Here is a 21661-nt window from a genome sequence, read left to right on the forward strand (position 1 = left end):
TATTTTGACGCGTGTCACGCGTTCCGATGTTTGAGTGGCTGTATCCCGCTTGCTGTCAATAGAAGGCAGAAGCTTACAGGTTTCCTGTGCTTTGTGAACATCTGTTAGTTTAAGTAAGCGCCAGAAGAGGCATAGATGTTTACAGCATTGCAAAAAAAAAAAAAAAAAAAAATTCGAAAGAAGTCATATGTGAAGGGGTTAAAATCGGAACTGATAAGAAACCACTTCAGCTTCCAGTTTGAATCAATTTTCCATAGAAAAAAAACTATAAAAAATAACGAGAAGTGGTTCTTTGGGAATCGATTAAGCACTCTAATAATAGATACCATATTCTCTCTCAACCCTCTATTCAAAGCGGAAATGAGGGAAATCATCCACTTCTGGTTTTAGAGTTGGTTACTAAGAGTAAAACATGACAATAGATAGAGAGAATCGATTTGCAGTAATTAATTAAGCATCCATCCATCTCTATTCTAATCTATTTGCTAAAACTGAAGTAGTAGAAATCTACTACCACTTCCGTTTTAATTATTAACTGAGAAAATATCACGTCATTTAAACCAAACTTCTTCCCTTTGTTTATAAGTAACACTGGTACTTGTTATGGCCAGTGTTGGGCAAATTTCAATTGAATTAACAATTAACAATTAATCTGTAAATTTAATTGTTAATTGCAATTAACAATTGAAATAAGTAATGGTTAATTGTTAATTGCAGTTGGCCATTAAAAAAGGAGAATCAATTGCAATTGATCAATTGATTGAAAGTAATTGCAGTGGAAAGTAATTGCAATTGAATTCTGTAATTCAATTGCAATTGAAATTAATTGGCAATTGATTCAATTGCAATTGATTTCCACAGCAATTACTTTCAATTGATTGATCAATTGCAATTGATTTTCACTGATTAATTTTCAACACTGTAGTTCAGAGAGGGCGTGGGGCAATGAAAACTTTAGCCACGACCAATTGACTCACCACCCGTCGTGACCCACGACTCACCGTGACCCACTCTGACCCACCACCCACCATAAATCACTCTTACCCACTGTGACCCACAGACCAGCCAAAACCCATTGTCATCAACTCTGACCCATGATTCACGCCCTCTTCTCTACTGACTAAAGAGTTTAAACTTGTAATAAAACAAGCCTATAAAATTATCACTCATCGGAGTTTGAATTTCTACGAGCAATCGCTCAAGAATCGCACTAATACAATAACGGCGGATCTGACCTTTCTAATATAAATAAAATAGTTTGTTCGTGTGTCTGTGTGTCTATCTTTGTGCGGCCTGTGGACGAGACGAGTGGACCGAAACTTTTCAAAATTTGGTCACGGGTAGCTTGGTCTACGCCCCAGACCAAGACGAAGAGTTTTTTTTTTTAATTCCTTACTAGGGGGTCTCCAGGAGACGTTTACCGGGACCGGCCTGGGGACCAGACAAGTCGACCGAGAGTTACCAAATTTTGGTCAAACATACCTTGGTCCAGGTCCCACACCAAGGCAAAGCTTTTTCGAAAAAATTCGAACCAGGGGGTCTCAGGGGGGCGTTTACCGGGACATGTAAAAGTAGTAGAAAATTACCGATATCAGTGTCGATTTCATAGTTTTCGCGGTCGCTGAGATCAATGGTGAAACTCCGATCGCATTAACTTCCAAATTCACCGTATTCTGCTACGGGCGTGGGTCAATGGGGGGGGGGGATACCGAAACGTACAAGTAATCCAAAATGACCGATATTAGTGTCAAATCCATAGTTTTCGCGGTTGCTGATATCAATGGTGACACTACCATTAGCGATGACTTTCAAATTCATCCATCGTTGTATGCGGGCCTTGGGTCACCAGAGGGGGGAATTCCGAGACATGTAAAAAAATAATCGAAAATGACCGATATTAATGTCAAATTCATAGTTTTCGGGGTAGCTGAGCTCATTGGTGAAACTCAAGACCGCGTTTACTTTCACATTTAGCCCCCATCAGATAAGAAACGGGGGCATTATGAAGGGGATCACGAGACATGTAAAAATAATCCACAATGACCGATGTCAAATCCGTAGTTTTCGCGGTGGCTGAGATCAATGGTGATACTTTCATTAGCGATGATTTTCAAATTTAGCCACCATTGTATGCGGGCCGGGAGTCACCGGGGGTGGGGAATTGCGAGACATGTAAAACTAATGGAAAGTGACCGATATTAGTGTCAAATCCATAGTTTTCGCTGTCGCTGAGATGAATGGTGATACTTCCACAGGCGTTGACTTCCAAATACAGCCCCCATCGGCTGCGGACCAGAGGCATTGTTTTTTTCAAAATTGGAACCAGAGGATTATAGGGATTTTTACCGCCATATGTAAAAAGTAGTAGAAAATGGCAGATGTTAGTGTCACATTCATAGTTTCCGTGGTATTAGTTGGGGGTTGGTGGAGGCCAGAAAAGATTGTTTCACAATACGAACCAAGGGGGTCTGAGGGGGCGTTCACCGGGACATGTAAAAGTAGTAGAATTTGTGTCGAATCCATATTTATCGGGGTTGCTCAGACGTATAGTGACACCCCCGATCTGCCGTGTCGTGACAAAACGCTGTAACTTTGGCGGAGCAGTTTTGCGAAAAAGGGCCGTAAAGTTTTCATCAGAAAATGTGATCTGTATCGTGTAGATCCAGTGTATCTTGACTTTGGAAACACGTGGTTACATGTAATGTTAAGTAAATGCATGTTGTGTGATTAAATTTGGTGAAAATTGATTGGTTGACCATTATTGCCTAGGTACACTGGTTCTACACGATACAGATCACATTTTCGGATGAAAACTTTACGGCTCATTTTCGCAAAACTTCTCCGCCAAAGTTACAGCGTTTTGTCACGACACGGCAGCGATAGTGTTTACGTTCAAATTCAGCCCCATCGGCCTTCCCAATGAAAACACATGTACGTTGTTGGATATATATTCACACAAAATATATCCAATGTTAGAAATGTTTCTTAATTGTTCTCCCGTTGTTCAGTTTGTTTACATTGATATTTTATCTGATCCGTGCGAAGAACGGGCATAACAGCTAGTACGAAATGGTAAAGTGTTTGTTATGGACCAAATTACAATGAATTCAATTATATAGATAATTATTATAATTATAACTAATAAATATTTCCTTGTTGAATCATAGAGCTCCTCCGTGGCTAAGCGGTTAGCGTACGCGCCTTTGGCGTGGGAAACCCGGGTTCGATTCCCGGCGGGAGCTCATGTGGTTCGGATTCCACGTTAATCAGTAGGTCCATGTCTCATATAGCCTCGCTGCTGACCGGGACGTTAAACCCCAAAAGCAACTCAAAATCAAATCAACTTGTTGAATTATACATATTTTTCAGTGGAAAAATGAATACAATTTAAAAGTCCCAAATCAACGTAAAGTAGACCAACGTAAAGGAAAAATGTATATAATTTTCCATATAATTAAGCTTACAAACTTAAAATTTCCTTGTAATTAAGCTAAATTTCAATTTTTGTGTCGTTTTGTGCGCCTATTTCCTCGTTTTCTGCGTCACCGGGAATGGGTCAATGTTATCCTACAAATATGGCGGAACAAGTTAATGCTGTTCCGTCAGGAACGATTTTGAGGTCGTTTCCTTCACATCGTCTTGTGCGTGTTTTCTACCGTTTTGTAAGCCTATTTCCACGTTTTGTGAATCAATGGTAGTGGGTCAAAATGGGCATTCAATGTGGGAAGAAAACTGATCCACTCTCCCACCAGTATCGAATTTCAAGGTCGCTTTTTTCGCATTGTTTAGTGCATATTTATACCGTTTCTGCGCATACTTTCACGTTTTGTAGGCCAACGAAAGTGGGTCAAAGGTGACCTACAAATATGGCAGAAAAAGACATATTCATTCCACTTTCAAGATCCATTTTGACCCTCTTTCACTGATGCACAAAGCGACACAAATCATGTATAAAAAGTGTGAAGGAAACGACCTCATTTGATGGTGACGAAACAGCATTAAGTTATTCCGCTATACTTGTAGCCATTTTGACCCATTTTTGTTGTCGCACTAAAGTGGAAATAGAAACACTAAAGTGGAAATAGGAGCACAAAACGGTACAAAGCAGGCACTATACGATGCGAAAGAAACGACCCCCCAAATTCGATAGTGGCGGAACAATGGCTCTATTTTCTCACACATTGATGGACCATTTTGACGCATTTCTGGTGATGCTCAAAACGTGGAAGTAGGCGAACAGAACGGTACAAAATACACACTAAACGATGCGAAAGAACCAACCCCGAAATTCGATAGTGGCGGAATAGTGAGCCATTTAACTCCCACTTTAAAGACCCGTTTAACTCACTTCCGGTGACGCACAAGACGAGGAAGTAGGCACAGAAAACTTTTTAAAAAATAATCACTAAACGATGAGAAAAAACGACCTAGAAATACGATAGTGTCGGAACAATGGGTCATTTTGGTCACACTTTGGACGTCCATTTTCACACACTTCTGGTGACGCGCAAAACGTGAAAATAAGAGCACGAAACGGCACGAAATTCACTACTTGACGCGAAAGGAAGGACCACGAAATTCGGTAGGTATAGTGGCGGAGCAGTGGGTCATTTTCGTCCCACCTTCGAGGCCCATTTTGACCGTCTTCCAGTGACGCACAAAACGTCGAAATACGCGCACAAAAGGGTATGCAATGTGAAATTAACGACCTCGAAATTCGATAGTAGCGGAACTCTCGGTCATTTTCGTCCCATCTTGGAAGCCCATTTTGACCCATTTACGGTGACGCACAAAACGTGGAAATAAGGGCACGAAACGGCACGAAAATCCACTAGTTGATGCAAAAGGAAGGATATCGAAATTCAGTAGTGGCGGAACTCTTGGTCATTTTCATCCCACCTTCGAGGCCCATTTTGACCATCTTCCAGTGACGTACAAAACGTTGAAATAGGCGCACAAAAGGGTACGCGATGTGAATTTAACGACCTCGAAATTCGATAGTGGCGGAACAGTGTGTCATTTTCGTCCTACCTTGGAAGCCCATTTTGACCCATTTCTGGTGACGCACGAAACGTGGAAATGGGGGCACGAAACAGCACGAAAATTCAGTAGTAGATGCGAAAGGAAGGATATCGAAATTCGGTAGTGGAGGAGCAGTGGGTCATTTTCGTCCCACCTTCGAGGCCCATTTTGACCGTCTTCCAGTGACGCACAAAACGTCGAAATAGACGTACAAAAGGGTCCACCTTGGGGACTCATTTTAACCCACTTCCCACGACGTACAAAACGGAAGTAGACGCACAAAACGATGTGAAGGAAACAATCTCATTGGTGGCGGAAGAGCAATAACTTGTTCCGCCATATTTGTAGGCCCATTTTGACCCACTTCCGGTGATGCACAAAATGTGGGAATAGGCGCATAAAGCGACACAAAACACGCACAAAAGTTGCAAAACAAAGTACCTTGAAATTCGTTGGTGGCGGAACAAGTTAATGACGCCGTGAGCACCAATATAAGTATAAACTGTAGTTCTTACCAGTTGGCGCGGTGGGTCAGTGGTAGAGCGTTCACCTCCGGTGCTTGAGATCCCTGGTTCGATCCCAGCTCGCGCAGTTTGTACGTTGTGGTGGACAAACACCGTGCTCGTGGATTTTCTCGGGGTTCTCCCGTTTCCTCCCACTTTCTTCATTTCATTCATTTCCTATCATCACCGTCTCCTTTAGCCTATCCGGCATAAGCGTGAGACGTAAAACTAAAAATTTCTTATCATTTTTTGTAGTTCTTACCATCAAGGCTGAGAACTGCACGGTCCAATGTTTTAGCCAAAGTAGAAGCCCAACCGGAATAGTGATGTCAACCGACTCGGCTTGGTTCAACTGAGCGTACAGCTTGAGCTGACTTGGTTGGGATTACCCATCGACTGGGCTCAATTGAGCCAATGGCTTGAACCGGCTCGGTAAAGACGAGTCATCGGCTCGGCTCGATTGGAGCCAATGGCTCGAACCAGCTCCGTTGAAACGAATCCATAGGCTGGGTTCGAGTCAGCTCAACTGAGCCGATGGCTCGAACGGGCTCGGTTGGGGTAAGCAATCAGCTCAATTCGGCTCGGCTCGTGTGAGCCATCGGCTGGAGCTGGCTCGGTTGGATGAGCTGTTGGCTCGGCTCACTTCTCGGTTCGGCTCGATAAGTGAATAAGCTGTGAGCGAGCCGCTTGAGCTATTGACAACCCTAAACCCGGGTCGGGCAGTTTTGAACATGTTTGGCTGAAGTCCCACAACTTCTAACAATTTTTGGCTCGAGCCCGAATACTTGCTCCTCCTGAACTCAAACCAAGAACCTCGTGACCGATGTCCTTGCCTCCTGAAGATTTCTTGACGACCGAGATCGACAGTCAACTAATTTTTAGTATTCCGATACAAACCGCCTATATTCCATGTTTATACAGGTACACGGTGTTATAATGATAATTAATTATAGTAGTAGTAGTAGTATCATTGATTATTATATTGTCTATGTAGGATACTTGAAGATAGTAGTACTTGGAACTACACAAAGGATTTAGCTCGAATTGACTCGACTCGACTGGAAACTCGATCCGAATTCGAGTCGAGTTGGGGGAAATTTTTCGAGCCGAGATCTCAAGTCGAGCTCAAAGATGTCTGCTTCGAGTCGAGTCGAGTTTTAAAGAAAACTCGCTCGAACTCGCTGGTGCCCATTCCTATTGTATTCATGACGGGCATATAGAGTTCTTTCGAGGGGGATAGAACCATAAACATATTTTAAAAAAATACTTAGTTTCCTGGCTTTCTTCCCAGGAGGGAAGGAAGGGATGGTAGGTATCCAGCATTTCTTATAAGTACCTTATTTGAAATATGTAAAACAGTAACAAGTGGACAACACAATACACACACATCTTCTTATCTTCAGTTTTAATTGCTGATTTCAATTGCAATTAACAATTACAATTAACAATTACAAGTTTCAATTGTCAATTGCAATTAACAATTAAATGTTTCAATTGCACCCTTTGCAATTGACAATTAACAATTAAAAGTTTCAATTGCCTGGTGACCAATTAACAATTGACGAAAATTTAATTGCAAATTTTATGATTGAATTCAATTGCAATTGAAATTAATTGTCAATTACAAATTGAAATCAATTGCAATTGATTTTCAGAGCAATTACTTTCAATTGATTGATCAATTGCAATTGATTTCAATTGATTTTGCCCAACACTGGTTATGGCTAAAATAGATTGCAGTTTCTTGCCATATTGTTATTGAAAGCCAAAACTAGACTCTAATTTGGACCCTTTTTATCACTAGAAACGTTAAGTAACTACAGGTAGTAATGTGTTCTGTATTTTTATCTCTCCAAGGTTTGATTTAATTATACAGATTATTACAATTCATTGACCCGATTTCACGAATTCATTGTAGCTTTATTATTAAAGATATTATCACAAAAACTAGCACATGTATTGAAGAGCTCAAAAAGTTAGTTTGTGTAGCAGGTATAATTCTGATTTCTGCCATGAGAGTGCAGCAGTGAGCATTTATGCAAGATGGCGACAGGCTGAGAGAAATCTTACGTTGTGCTTGGGTTTGACTCACAATCTGTTCTAACAGGGCAATGACACTTCCGAACGACGTTCAACAAAGATCCCCTAACTGCAAAGTCCATTCGCCGATAGTATGCACAGAGGCGGATCTAGAAGGTGAAAACAGGTGGGAGAGTCCAGCCAGACACCAGACTATAATAGGTATATCATGAGTTTATTATAAACTTACAAAATTTATAAATAATATCTTCAATTATTTTTGTAACTCAGAAAACAAGGGGGGCTAGGCCTCCCCGGCCCCGGGCTAGATCCGACACTGAGTATGCACAATTTGCTTCAGAATGCCTCTGCAGGTACGCAACCAGCCACAGAGGTTTGGGGGGTCATGAATATGTTAGGGGGGCAGGCCATTAAAAATTCTCTTACGGATATCTAAACTGTCTTGTTTTGTATTAATAATAGCATTTTGCATTGAACTCCGGAGGGGCTACGAAAAGTTTAGTGGGGGCTGCCCCCCTAATCCCCTCTAGTTGCGACCGTGTGCCTCTGTAAGGGGAAATCAAGTGATCGGCCTACAGTGACTAAACAAGTGGTCGAGTGCGTGCGAGCGAGTATTAGACGAAGCCCACGTAGTCCACGAACAGAGTAAGCAGAGAATGATATGTCACGAAAAACGTTTTGAGTTTTTCAGTATGTCTGCAAAAGTTTTGTGACAATATGTTCAATAATAATGCTACAGTGAATTTATGAAATCATGTCAATCATTTTTAATAACCCTATATTCGTATCAATGCTCAATACTGTCTACACTTGATAAAGTTAATATTTAAAGGAATATATAAACTGATTTTAGTTACGAATCTTCTTCTATCTCTTAACTAACCTTCACAATTACCTATATACCCAGTACTAATTACACTGTACACGAATTAATAATTATATATATATTTTTTCTTTCTCTGTTTCAGGCAAGTTCAACCCATGTATTCCACTATGAAGAAGAGGTTCATGAAGATGGCTTGAAGAGCTCTTGGGCAGGACTGAGGTTCCGTCTTAAACCCCATCATTTCCGAAACGGTAAAGTGAAACTACGTTGCGTCGCTCGAATGTCTTCCGGGCCTCAGGTGGAGCAATCCGAACCGATGGAATACCATCAAGGAGACAGCCCTCACAATGGACATCCCAGCATGGAAGCTTTGCTCTTAGGTAAATTTAAAAAGTAATAAAAACGGTAATAAAGAAAAACTTAACATAGATTTTCCCCAACTATTATACATCACGATACCTTTTTTTTTATCACCTCTCTTGTCAGTAACTCTCATAAGTAATTCCTGATTATAATAAGCTTTCCGACTATTACTGCTTGTCGCTTAAGATTGTAACTTTGTATAAAGTTTATATAGGAACAAGAATAACAGTTTCTCAGTAAGTATGGATCAAAATAAGAAATCTAAAATAATTCTTAATTGTTTTTTTTCTGCTACTAAATCTTAGTTACATTTATGCCTTTCATCTTCCTTCGTGATCCCCATGCATTCTTTTCGTAACAAAATTAGGGGTTCCCACCTCAGATTGAGAAACTCCACCTTAGTTCACGGTTTGTGGACTTCCTTTCGTTTGAAAATAAGATGCAACAAGTTACAAGAGTTAGATGATAGCTAATTTCGAAACCACACGTGTAAATTTGTCTTTCTTTTATGTAGTTCCGATAGAATTATTAAGAAGGTCATAACTTGAAAAATAATCAATGATAAGAATTGCCCTACACAATATGGTGCACGATTTCTTATTTTAATAATAATAATAATAATAATAATAATAATAATAATAATAATAATAATAATAATAATAATAATAATAATAATAATAGTCTAAGTAACAATAAAATGAACATTTAGTTTAAAACCCTACGAAAGTCTTTCTTAATATAGAGGGCTAGTGTAAGTAGGCAAGAGTTAGTAGAAGAGAGAATAGTAAGAAAAAACGTGGAAATCTTCCAAAAATCCATGAACACGAAATTGTCCACAAACTCACATGAACAAGAATCGAACCACCATCCTTCGTACCAAAAGTTGAGCGCTCTGTCATTGAGCTACCCTGTATCCTTTAAGAGGAAATTAGTGAATGAACACTAATAATAATAATAATAATAATAATAATAATAATAATAATAATAATAATAATAATAATAATAACTGTCTAAAATGATTCAAAAATGATAATAGAAATAATATTTTACAAATATCAACCGGAAAACATACTAGAAGCAGATAAATAGAAACTTTCCTGGTACAGAACAATGTTACGCAATAAAAAAGCACATCACGACAGACTGAACATCATTGTAATAAGCAAATAATATTAAGATGTACACTTGTATAGATAGCACAACAACATATACAATAAAAAACGTACGTAGAAAACGCATAAAACAAAAAAAAATAGGGAAAAATACCAAAACTGTCCTAAAACGTAAATGAACAATGGAAAACTAAAACGAGTGAAAATAATGCTAATAGCAATATCAGACAAAGTGGTTCACAATATATGTAAAAGTTGTTTGAAAGAATTGGAATTGAAAAAGAAAATATAATAGAGAAGATACAGAAAGGCATAATATTGGATACGGGCAAGATAATACGAAACTTTCCACAAACCTCAGAATAACGAAAGAAACACAAAGACAGAATGTTATAATTGGATTACTCTTATATTATTATATTACCTGCTCAGTTAAGGAGGGTGGGGAATAATAATAATAATGCAATGTTAAATTTACATTCCAATTTACTGGAATATCTGGTGGGAAAAACAGCCAGAATAGTACTATAACACTATACGACAACGATACTGTTATTACACGCATAACGTATTAAAAAAGACACAAGTGATAAAATAAATTATCATGGAAATGGGTATATTCTGCACGAATAGCATACACGAACTTCTTAGAATTCAGTGACATAAACAGAATTCAGTACAATTCTAGCTACATAAATTAAACATACAGATAGAATGCAAATATATACCTAATAGATACATGTGGTACATAATAAGATATTGTTCATTAGCATTTACTATTTGCAAAGAGTATAATAGCATTTGCAAGAGAATTTGTAAACATTTGATATGATAAACTCTATCTACAGTTTAGACTTCCAGATAACACTGAATTGCATATTTTAATCTTGATTTTAGCAGGAATAATTGTTTTATTTGATATACAATATATATATATATATATATATATATATATATATATATATATATATATATATATATATATATATATATATATATATATATATATATATATATATATATATATATATCTTGTTATTTTATTCCGAGCAAGAATCTTAAATAATATTATGCTCAAAATATTCTGTATTTTTATTTTATTTTCAATTAGTTTCTCGATTAACATTGCTGGTTGTATTGCCTTCTTGTTACGAATAGGTTCAAGATGGTCAGAGAGTCTTCTCGTCATAGAAAAGGTGATTTAGTTTTTGAAATGATGATACAAATAGCAAATAAACTCTTTCTGTAATCTTTTTCCAATAATTTCTGCATGTCGTCACTGCGCCTCGAAGAACCGTTATGTGACATTTTTGTCGAAAATGAGTTATGTCGTGTAAATTTACCTGAAAGTTATCAGGCAGCGACCTTTATAATGTGATAAATGAATAGTCAATTGTTTCGTCACAACAATTGAAAAATAATAGGAAATTAAAAGCTTCAGGTCCTTATCACGTACGTATTGATTAATGTATACAGACCCTCTATGTGCTTATAAAGGCGCAAAAGATAAACGGACATGCGCTACATAAACGCAGAAATAGTAATATAATATTGTTGAAGCAAGCTATCGCAGAAACAATTTTATTATATTTTTCAAGGGTTTTTCCGTGTATATTTGGCAAAATTTTAAGAGTTCGGAATGGGATTTGCTTATCCTGAAAAGTTGTGGTTTTAACACATAGCGATTCTTCGAGGAGCAGCGAAGTTGTTTTACATATGTTAGTCCGTGCTACGTCCGTACTCCAATTTAAGTCGGGTAATTGTTATACATACATGTAGTTAACAATTCACATTTTGTTTAAAAAAATACATAGAACCGTCAATACATATGCCTATTTTACTATGTATTATACATTATGTGTACTCAGAATATTAGTTTATTACCAAATATTTATACTGAGGTCACATGTATGTTTCATTTCCTCGACTATGTTGTTATTTAACCTGCTACGCTGATACAAAATATTGAGTCTTTCTTGTGAAAGATGTATGTTTACATTTTGTTATTATTTATATTCATACCGTTATTGATAGACAAATAATGTATTTTGTACAGCTCACCCTATAAGGTTTTTTCCATAATTAACTTTTTTAATATTTCATTGAATAGGTTCCTAGGACTTGAAATTACGATGTAGATCATTAATGAAAACTACAAGCAATACTGAAGTAATGCAGAGCCTTGAGCACTATCTTTTCCTATAAAAAACCACCTCTGATAAAATATTACAGTATTTACTTTATCATTAAAACATATATCAGTTAAAAGAAAAAAAGAACTGATGAACCAACTGATGAATTTAGCAATAATAATAATAATAATATAATAAAATGGACACTACATCCTTGACATAGGACAAGTTGACATGCAGATGGTGTGATGGGAAGGACTACATATTCTTATCCTTGCATTGGCTAAAGAAGCTATATGGTTAGTACTAAGTTTCGACCCACTTTTGTTTCCTCTCGGTTTCCACAGATATCCATTTCATGGTTGCTGGAAGAGCCACAGAGTTGGTGGGCGATGTTAGGATGACACAAATATGTAATGAATATCTTCCTCGTCGAGGATAGAACCTAGGACGTCTGGTCGTTAAAGAGAGAACTGACTACACCATTGCGTACATTATTATTACAATATAATCCCCTACAAAAAAAGAAATTTCTAATAGAAGTATTTTAGAAAGGTGTATCAAAAAGTGAGGTGAATTTTCGATTTACTGAAAAACATGTACAGATAAATACCTGAAACTGTATCATGTTTGTTACATGGTATCACACTAACGTTTGAAATAGAAACCATTGGGGTTCAAGCATGCATTCCAACGTAAGACCAAATCGTCCATACCCTTTGAATAGAAATGTTACTTCAGGTTCCTTAATCAGGTAACCGTAACCTGTTGTGCCTCTTCCAGTGTATCAAATCGCCAGAAATCAACATAAAAAAATCCTGATGGTCCGAAAACACAGTAACCATTGTTTTCTTGCCAGATATTGTAGTCTTGAATTTCTTAGCCGGCAGACACGTCATATCATACTGGCGTTTTGATTCATGCGTCCATCGATTTATTGGGGTTTCATCACCAGTTATAATGAGGTGAAGGAATGAATTTCCTTTGTGATATATAGTGTGAAGTGCGTCAAATAAATGCCTATTCGAAAGTGTTTTTACTCCTTACTCAGATGTTTTAGCGCTCAGCGCGCACGTGCGTTCCTGAATCCAAGTTGTTCATGGAGGATACTCCTCACTGATCCATATGAGATTTCTAATGCATCTGCAATGATATGCAATCTTACTCATCTGATAAAAACTCATTGTATTTTTATACACCACTATATCATGTATTTTTCAAATGTTTTTGAACATCTACAAGTTACAAAAAAAAAAAAACAGTAACAGGTTGTGTATAGAAATAAAATGTGTACGCAAACGTTCCACTACAAAAACCGATTAATAGATTGAGATGAATGGACGTGGGAAAGAGGACGAAACAAAAGTCCATACAACCAGGGAGACTTGATATGTCTCAGAGACAGTGACTTTATTGACCTCAACTACTAGCCATCAAAATGTCTAGATTTTAACGTAGTGGATTTACTTGGGATCTACTTAACACTAAATTCAAATAGAGAGAAGAACCAATTACAGATATTGACTGTTTAAAAACTGTGTTGACAGAAGCTTGGAACAATATTCATCTTGAAACTATTCAGAATGGCAATGCTATTTGGTCGCACCATTTACGTCCATGGGAAACATTTTCAACATTTGAATTGAATGAGGCACAGTTTAACATAGATAGTCATATTAAACGAAGTGAAATAAATTTCCTTATTTGTGGAAAATTCTATGCAGGAAGCTAAAGTTCACGAAGAAATGTTATTAAAGATCAGAAGAAATCGGCTAAAATTGTATTATTTCTTGTGTTCTTAAACTGAGTTCGTTATCCTTCTATTTGGATAATTTTCACTTACTTTCACTGTACTGAATCGATAACGATACTTACTGCACCCAACAGGAATAAATCAAAGACCCAACACAGAAAAGAACACGTCCTAACTGTTTGGCTACGGAGAAAATTACTATTTACAATTATTATTTTGGAAATATAATCGTAATTGCTCAGCTGTGTTTATGCAGGGTAAACATTGGCCATAGTCTGTGGTGGCAAGTTTCATTGGGAATTCCTGACCAGTTTCTTTCATATTCCAGTTATGAAAGTTTTTACGGCAAACATTGATATAAAAGGCATCATTTTCCAATGTCCTGTGGTGGTACAAATGTTAAATACGACCATGAGTTTGTTGAAGTTTAGCATATCTCATCAGCACCGAGACCGTATGAGACGTTCAATGACATTTGAAACCAAAGCTTCACACTTAGTTTTTCCCAGAGTGAACTTGAAATCAAAGAATTCTTATATCAATTTAGACGAATATCCGTTTGAGTGAAAGCTTAAATTGAGATTTGCGGAGTGGTAAACAAATGTTGCTTCATTTTTTTTTCTGTTAAATCCAACTCCTTACTAATAGGATCAGTTCTGAAATGCGATGTTACTTTTGAGGAACTAGCAGCTGCTGACAAACTGTTAATATGTTTATTAGGTTTTAAATAGTCTTTTACGTCTGAACATCCACCATGAGCAATGGAAAATTCCGATCCACGCTGGAAACATTTTACTCTACATCTACCATGAGCAATGGAAAATTCCGATCCACGCTGGAAACATTTTACTCTACATCCACCATGAGCAATGGAAAATTCCGATCCACGCTGGAAACATTTTACTCTACATCTACCATGAGCAATGGAAAATTCCGATCCACGCTGGAAACATTTTACTCTACATCTACCATGAGCAATGGAAAATTCCGATCCACGCTGGAAACATTTTACTCTACATCCACCATGAGCAATGGAAAATTCCGATCCACGCTGGAAACATTTTACTCTACATCTACCATGAGCAATGGAAAATTCCGATCCACGCTGGAAACATTTTACTCTATTGGCCCCTTCAGTACAAAGTTTCTTTAGAAATGGAAATTCTTTCTTCAACTTATCATTAAACGTACACGATCTTTAAGGCATTGTGAACTAACTGAAACACACGTCAACTATTTGTAATACTGTATTACACACACTGGAACACAACGACTCATTGTACGACCACTCGTAGAACTTAAAAAGGTTGCCTGATCATAGATCTAAAATGTCACTACACCACAATGGAAAAATCGCTAGAAGTTGTTAAATAATTATGCGACTAGAAATTAAATTTCTCCGTCTGAACGGAACTAAAGACAAAAACGGCCGGGACGAGCCCTCAAAACCGTGACTCACCCGGTCAAACTGGAACGTCTGTGAAGCATTTTAAGAAATATTGTGCCGTTTCTGCAATGACCAACTTATATATAGTTCAACATGTTATTCTTATATTAAAATGCTTTTGCTGAAGACATTTGGTCCCTTAGATGCAAGCTAGATTGTACTATTTATAGGAGAACTTGCCACATGACAACTTCTTTATTTCTTTAAAATTTTGAATTTAACATTAAAATAAAATCAGGTTTGAAAGGGTTAAGGCGAAATCAAATCATGCTAGTATGTTTAATGCTCTCCCATCTAGCGTGCATACATCTCGATTAATAGAGATTATACTATTTTGAGAGCACAAAAATATTGTCCTTTCTTAAAAAAAAAAAAAAAAAGGACATTTTGTCCCGGTACGGATATTTTTGTCATTGTAAAATCTCGTAAGTGATGTAAATAATCCTACAGTACTTTATTTTGTTTCACTCTACACTAGTGAACGCCAAACCATTAATCGCGAGCTACTAGCAGCTCACGGGGACATTTTCGGTAGATTGTGTTAATTAATGCTTCGGTTGGCTAATCTTGATTCCTCCATTGAGCTGAGTCTAACGACAGGGGGCGCTGACGAAAACTACTTGTTTCTTCTGCGCAACTGCCATTGCCAGCCTCATCTCACAGTTGATTGTATACGAGTGGGTTTGTGTATATTGTGTTTTTCGTGTGTATATTAGATTTGCTAACTTTGAATTATAATATCGTGTGTATATTAGACATTTCATATTTACTTGTAATGTAAGTTTATAGGCAATAAACTAATGTAAGATTAAAAAAAAGATATTGATAGTTCTTTTGGTTCACAGTAAGGCTTTAAAATGGTACAGTAACTCAGAAGCTTCAGAAGTTTGGCGACCACTGCTGTACTCAATACACATTGTTTCGTTTCTCATTTCCATTTTGAAGTACGCTACTGTTTTATTGTGAAATTATTACAATCGGTTTCAAAACGAGCTTTTGCTGTAACTTTTTTTTTATTAATTGTCCCACTTTTAGGATGCAATTATATCTCCAAAATAACCTACTCCGTACTCGCATTGGGAATTGAACCTGGAATTTCGTGCACCAAAGATTTGCGCACTAGACGCTAGACCAGTATAGAGGATTATAATAGTAATATTTAAGAGCCTGAATCATAACTAAAATTTTCGGTTTCTTTTCGAACCGGATATTACTCACCATAAACAATTGAACGTCTGTCTTTTCTTTCTTTTCATCCCTCACCCTGTAGTGTGACTCCAAGTCTTATAATCATGAGGGGGAATGCTTGCTTCTACCCTTCAAAAATTACACCCTATTTGTTTTTATCAGGAAAAGAAGCGCGAACACTTTTTTTTATTATTTATTTGGAATGGTGCTCTCCCTTCTTATTGAAGTTAAATACAGATCTCCACTGTAATTGGTTGATAGAGGCACGAAATGACATGCAACGTTCCTACTGCCGCTGCTTCCCTTCTGAAAAAGAAAAACAAATAAAGCTTGAGCGGAAATGAACTCCAATAATATTAATAATGCATTGTAAAAGGCAGCAGATATATATGAAAAGGCTATCACAGGTTCTCCGTCATTTTTGTTTGTACGGTGATTGTATTATCATGAATTATTGCAGCAGCTAATTGTACTGTCGTAAGATCAGCGTTGCCAATTCAGTAATTTTCTCACTAAAGGGTCTATCCGTTTGTAATGATGGAAATAGACTTTGTGGCAGATGGTTGAGATTCAACTCAAATATAGAAAGGACTATGTAGATTTTATATTCTCAAAACAAATTGTCCTAAAATTGATGAAACACAGTAAAAAAAACTAACCACGAAACGTGAACATTAAAGTGAATGGAAAATCAATGGAAAGAATGAAGTTGAGTCCAAAAACTATAATAAGTCAAAAACTATAATAACCGAAAATCAATGAAGCCCAAATATCTCAAAAACTATAATAAGGAGATGGCTAATTGAAAGCTTATTGGAAAGACATAATGAAGAGCTTAAAAACGATATAAAGTAAATATGGATAGAATATTGTCAAAAGTCAAGTTGTTTGAGTAAAATCAATAATCATGATAAAGTATATGCATCTTTTTTGAATTACTCAGGTCACCTCATGCGGAGGTTACATGTTAGAAATATCTCACATCTCGATTTGGAATTTTTCGACTCGATTTAGCATGCAACGTAACTTTTGATCTGATCACGTGACACAGTCTGGTTCTTGTAGAAAACAGGATTGGCTCTTTGATGATTCTTTTATTTTATTTTATTTATTTATTTATTTTTTTATTTTTTGTGCTGTGTGAGTACCTAGAATGTTTTCCATAAAATAGTTAGTATATGGCAATGTACAGTCAGATTCGGATTTAGCGTTGATGAGGCTCTAAGATATTTTGAGGTAATATTGCTCTTTATATGATCAATTGTCCTATGTCAATGACGCATTGCCTCTGTTTTTTGTGTTCAATATAAGATTTTAGGTAATTTGTAGATCTAGTGGGTATCTAAAGCAATTTTCACGTGACGAAATAGGTATTTTATCAACATAATTGTTGAACTGAAATACAATAGGACGAATTAATTGTACAGTTGCGTGCTATATGTTGCTATGAAGCCAGTGATTTATCTACACCCCCTAACACCCCCAGAACCCCTAAAATTTTCGGACACACCCCGGAAATAAATTCTTTACACTTACCCAACTAGGGGTGTGCAATATTAAAAAAAAAAATTCTCGTTCAGCCTAAAGACCCTCCAGAACTTTGTAGAATATATTTTAAATGATCTTATCTTTCGGCAAAACGGGAATTCCCGTTATGCCTAATCTTTGGAGACAGGGAATTCTATGCGAGGAGGAAATTTTTAGGGAAATGCAGCACCGAAAAGCTTGACTCCTAGCGTGTTTGTATGCAGATCGGAACTCATGTATAAAATGATAGTAGTATCGAGGGCAGGGAATAAATATAAGAGGTCAGAATGCAAGAAAAATTCTGACGAGGACAAAATCACAGGAGTATATATTGTATGTACCAGTGCACACCCTGTATGATTATTTTTTCCCTTCAATTGTCATATATTCTAAAATGTTATCTGTATTTTTTCAACTGAAATAGCTTTTCCTTTCTTTTAAAATGCTGAAAACTCAATAAAACCTAAAAATCTTATAATAAAAGGGCAGATCAGCTTTAATTGCTTTCACACATACCCATATGAAACGTTCTGGGTATTCCTATTTATTTTTCCTTTAATACAGGGATGCAAATAAGCAACAAAATTTTACTAGGCCAAGAAAAAAACTACTAGCCCACATCCCACAATAGAAATTATTTACTTACTCTCGGTATGATATTAAATACTCGCCCACACCGATGAACCACTCGCCCCGGGCGAGTGGTTATTTGCATCTCTGCTTTAATACACTTGAAATATTAGCATATTACAGTAAGACCATTCATTTTAATTACGAAAAGTAGCTGTGATGCTATTTGATTTTAAAAAAGTCATTCTTGTGTAGTAGCATATAGCAGTCAGTTATTTTGAGTAATGTATAAATATTTATTTTAATTCTGAAATACTGATCAAGATTTTTGAAAGCAAAGATCAAAATGGGAACTAAGTACTTACTATAACAGTGTTTCGTCTTTTATTCGGTTTCCAGTGAAGAATTTCAGATAATATTTTAGATACATAACAGCTGAAGAAAAAAATAATCATTCTTTTATTAATCTGCCCCTATGATTCTGTCGCTTGAATTTAGTTCGTTTTGTCTAAATTTTCCTTGGGGTTTGTCCTCTTGAATTTTGTCCTGCATTCGTAATAACCTGTTTGGTAATTCTAACAGATTCTGTAAGAAGAATATTTCTTCAAGTTTCATCATAAATTTTAGATGTTATTCTTCTTGCTCTTCTCGGAATAATGACGACGATACAGTTCTTTATCAGCAGTGTTATTCACATCTACTTTGGTAAAGATGAATGTAATTTTAAAAAAAAAAATAACTGCGGGCAGCGGAAAATTGATTGACTTAGTTGCAAGAAAGCCGTTTGACTTTGTAACTGAAATGAGCATAAAATAAACTTAATTCGGTATAATATCACATTATTTCACATCAAGATTTTATTCACTTTTTCAGTAGTTCATCTCTAACATATTAAGAGTCGCAGTACGTGAAAGGTGCCACAGTTCATATCCTCAAGACATGTTTGGCCACTAATTTTCTATTGTCATTAATCAATCAAATGTGCATATGTATCCATACGCGAGGGAGTGGGCCTACCCAAAATTAAAATCCTAAAGCCGCCTCTGATGCGAGCCTTAGCACGTTGGAGGTGAACTACTGGAAAACTGAATAAAATTTTGTTGTGAAATGACTTAATACTAGACCGAAGTAAGTTTATTTCATCTTCGTTTTAGCTACAATGTCAAACGGCTATCTTGTAACTGAGTCAATCAATTTTCTATTTCTCTGCAGGTATCTTATATATATATATATATATATATATATATATATATATATATATATATATATATATATATATATATATATATATATTTTAACCACATTCATTTTTACTGAAATAGACGTGAATAACACTGTTAATAACATAACTGTATCTAGTCATTTTTCAGAGAAAAACAAGTAGAATACATACATTATTAAAGAAAATACAATTACTAAAGAAAAATTATCTTAAAGAAATTTCTCCCTAGACAGAATTCTTCGTCTCGAAAGATTAGGCAGAACGGAATTCCCGTTCCGCCTAAACATAAGATAATTTAAAATATTTTCTACAAAGTGCTGGAGGGCCTTTAGGCAGAACGGTAAGACACCATTAGAAATCTTGCTATTTTGGTTTTTAAAAGATTTTGAATTCTTGTTTTTTAAGTGCCACTAGAATAAAACAATTTACTTTCGGCAAGATAAATTTTTAAGCAAAGCACGCAATGCAAGATTGAATGGAAATCAACCTTTCACACGACTGTGATCGTCAGAACAACGTTTGATTAATCGACTGCCAACGATTTCATCTCGACGTCGCACCACACATGAGAAAGTCGATGCTAATTGGCAGTGCCTAGGGAAGGAAATCCAATACAATCGTTCGTTGCTTCAACGAATTTTAAAGTTTGTAAAATAAAAACAAAAGAAAAGAAAGAAAGAAAGAAAGAAAAAGAAAAAAAGAAAAAGAAAGCAAGCTAATTGAAAAGACGATAATTGTTTACGACCTTAATGCAAGATTGCACCCCCCAGATTGTTTGGACACCCCCCTAAGTTCAAAATTCTGGATAAATCACTCCATGCAACCGATGCATGCAGAATGAAGCAGGCGCACATCCAGAAATATTTGTTGAGAGGGGTCCACGCTTTGTTAAGGTCCAATACTACAAGCCACTACGTTTACGTAGTGTTAAATGGCTATTATTCGTCACCCGAAAGGACGATAACTAATTGTAAAACACTTCCACTTATATTTTGAGAAAAAAATGATAGAAATAGATTTTTTTATATGAGAAAGAGTACAGATGAAATGTAAGATAAAATTTTCATTGTTTCCTTGTTAAAACAAGTATAATTTTATTGAGAAAGTGTACAATTGTATGTTGAGTTAGAAAGTTTCGTGGAGTCCGGATTCAGTGAACCTCCCGTGGAAACCCTTGGATCGTAGCACTCTATATTTAGAAACAAGTAAATTAGTGATATTTTACGGAGTAGGCTAGCAGAAGAAGCACTATTATTTTCACCGGAAGTAGTCATACAATAGAAAGTATTGTTGTTGTATGAAACTTTATTATTATTATTATTATTATTATTATTATTATTATTATTATTATTATTATTATTATTATTATTATTATTATTATTATTATTATTATTATTATTATTATATCTTAGATTTGGGGGAATGTACAGAGTGTTTTTCCTTTAAATTTTTGGGATCCCCAAAAGAGTAGCCTTAAACTATAGCTTGGGTAGCTTACATGTAAATCCGGCGCTGTGTACATTCCGGTACTAACATCACCAAGAACCTAAGTAGGAAATTTTCACACAAGAATTTTTGATAATCTATCACTGAGTTGTTGTTGTCTTCATTTAAGTAGATAAAATTCTATTTAATTAGTAAAATCATTTGAATATAATTTTTAGAATAATTAAGCAAAATTACATAAAATAAAATAATTATAAATTCAATTACAATTATGTGTTACTCGCTTGTGCTTTGGATAGCACGTCTTCGTTTCGATGTGCGATTTTCAGAGTTCAATTCTCGGTTACAAACAAATTCACCACGGTAGTCGAAATTTCGCTTTATACTATATATTTTTTTTCTATATAATCTCGGCGCTTGCGAAGAATGTAAATACTAATCAATTACCTAACTTATGCTTCCCTAGTAGCAAGATAGCTTTCGACCAGTTGGCGTGTACTGGGTTTTTGG

General features: G+C 36.1%; 1 protein-coding gene and 1 long non-coding RNA gene across 3 annotated transcripts in view; one reads left to right on the forward strand and one right to left on the reverse strand.

The window, feature by feature from the left end:
* Positions 1-21661, forward strand: part of LOC145690296 (uncharacterized) — a 972285-nt gene that overhangs the window by 939335 nt on the left and 11289 nt on the right. Inside the window, exon 5 of the mRNA XM_081765071.1 lies at positions 8534-8771. Within this exon, the coding sequence (XP_081621197.1) occupies positions 8534-8771 (238 nt within the window). The remainder of the gene's footprint in view (positions 1-8533; positions 8772-21661) is intronic.
* LOC145690297 (uncharacterized) overlaps positions 12479-21661 on the reverse strand; it is a 30808-nt gene continuing 21625 nt past the window's right edge. Inside the window, exons 2-3 of one of the 2 annotated variants that reach the window (XR_014132190.1) lie at positions 16417-16692; positions 12479-13141 (exon numbers count right to left, since the gene is read on the reverse strand). This is a non-coding gene — a long non-coding RNA (uncharacterized LOC145690297). Of the gene's footprint in view, positions 13142-16124; positions 16693-21661 lie in introns of those variants that run through there. The other variant, XR_014132191.1, reaches the window with a different exon arrangement.

The sequence above is a fragment of the Thermobia domestica genome, chromosome 7 (genome assembly GCF_964235325.1).
Source record: "Thermobia domestica chromosome 7, izTheDome1.hap1.1, whole genome shotgun sequence".
NCBI lineage: Eukaryota > Metazoa > Arthropoda > Insecta > Zygentoma > Lepismatidae > Thermobia > Thermobia domestica.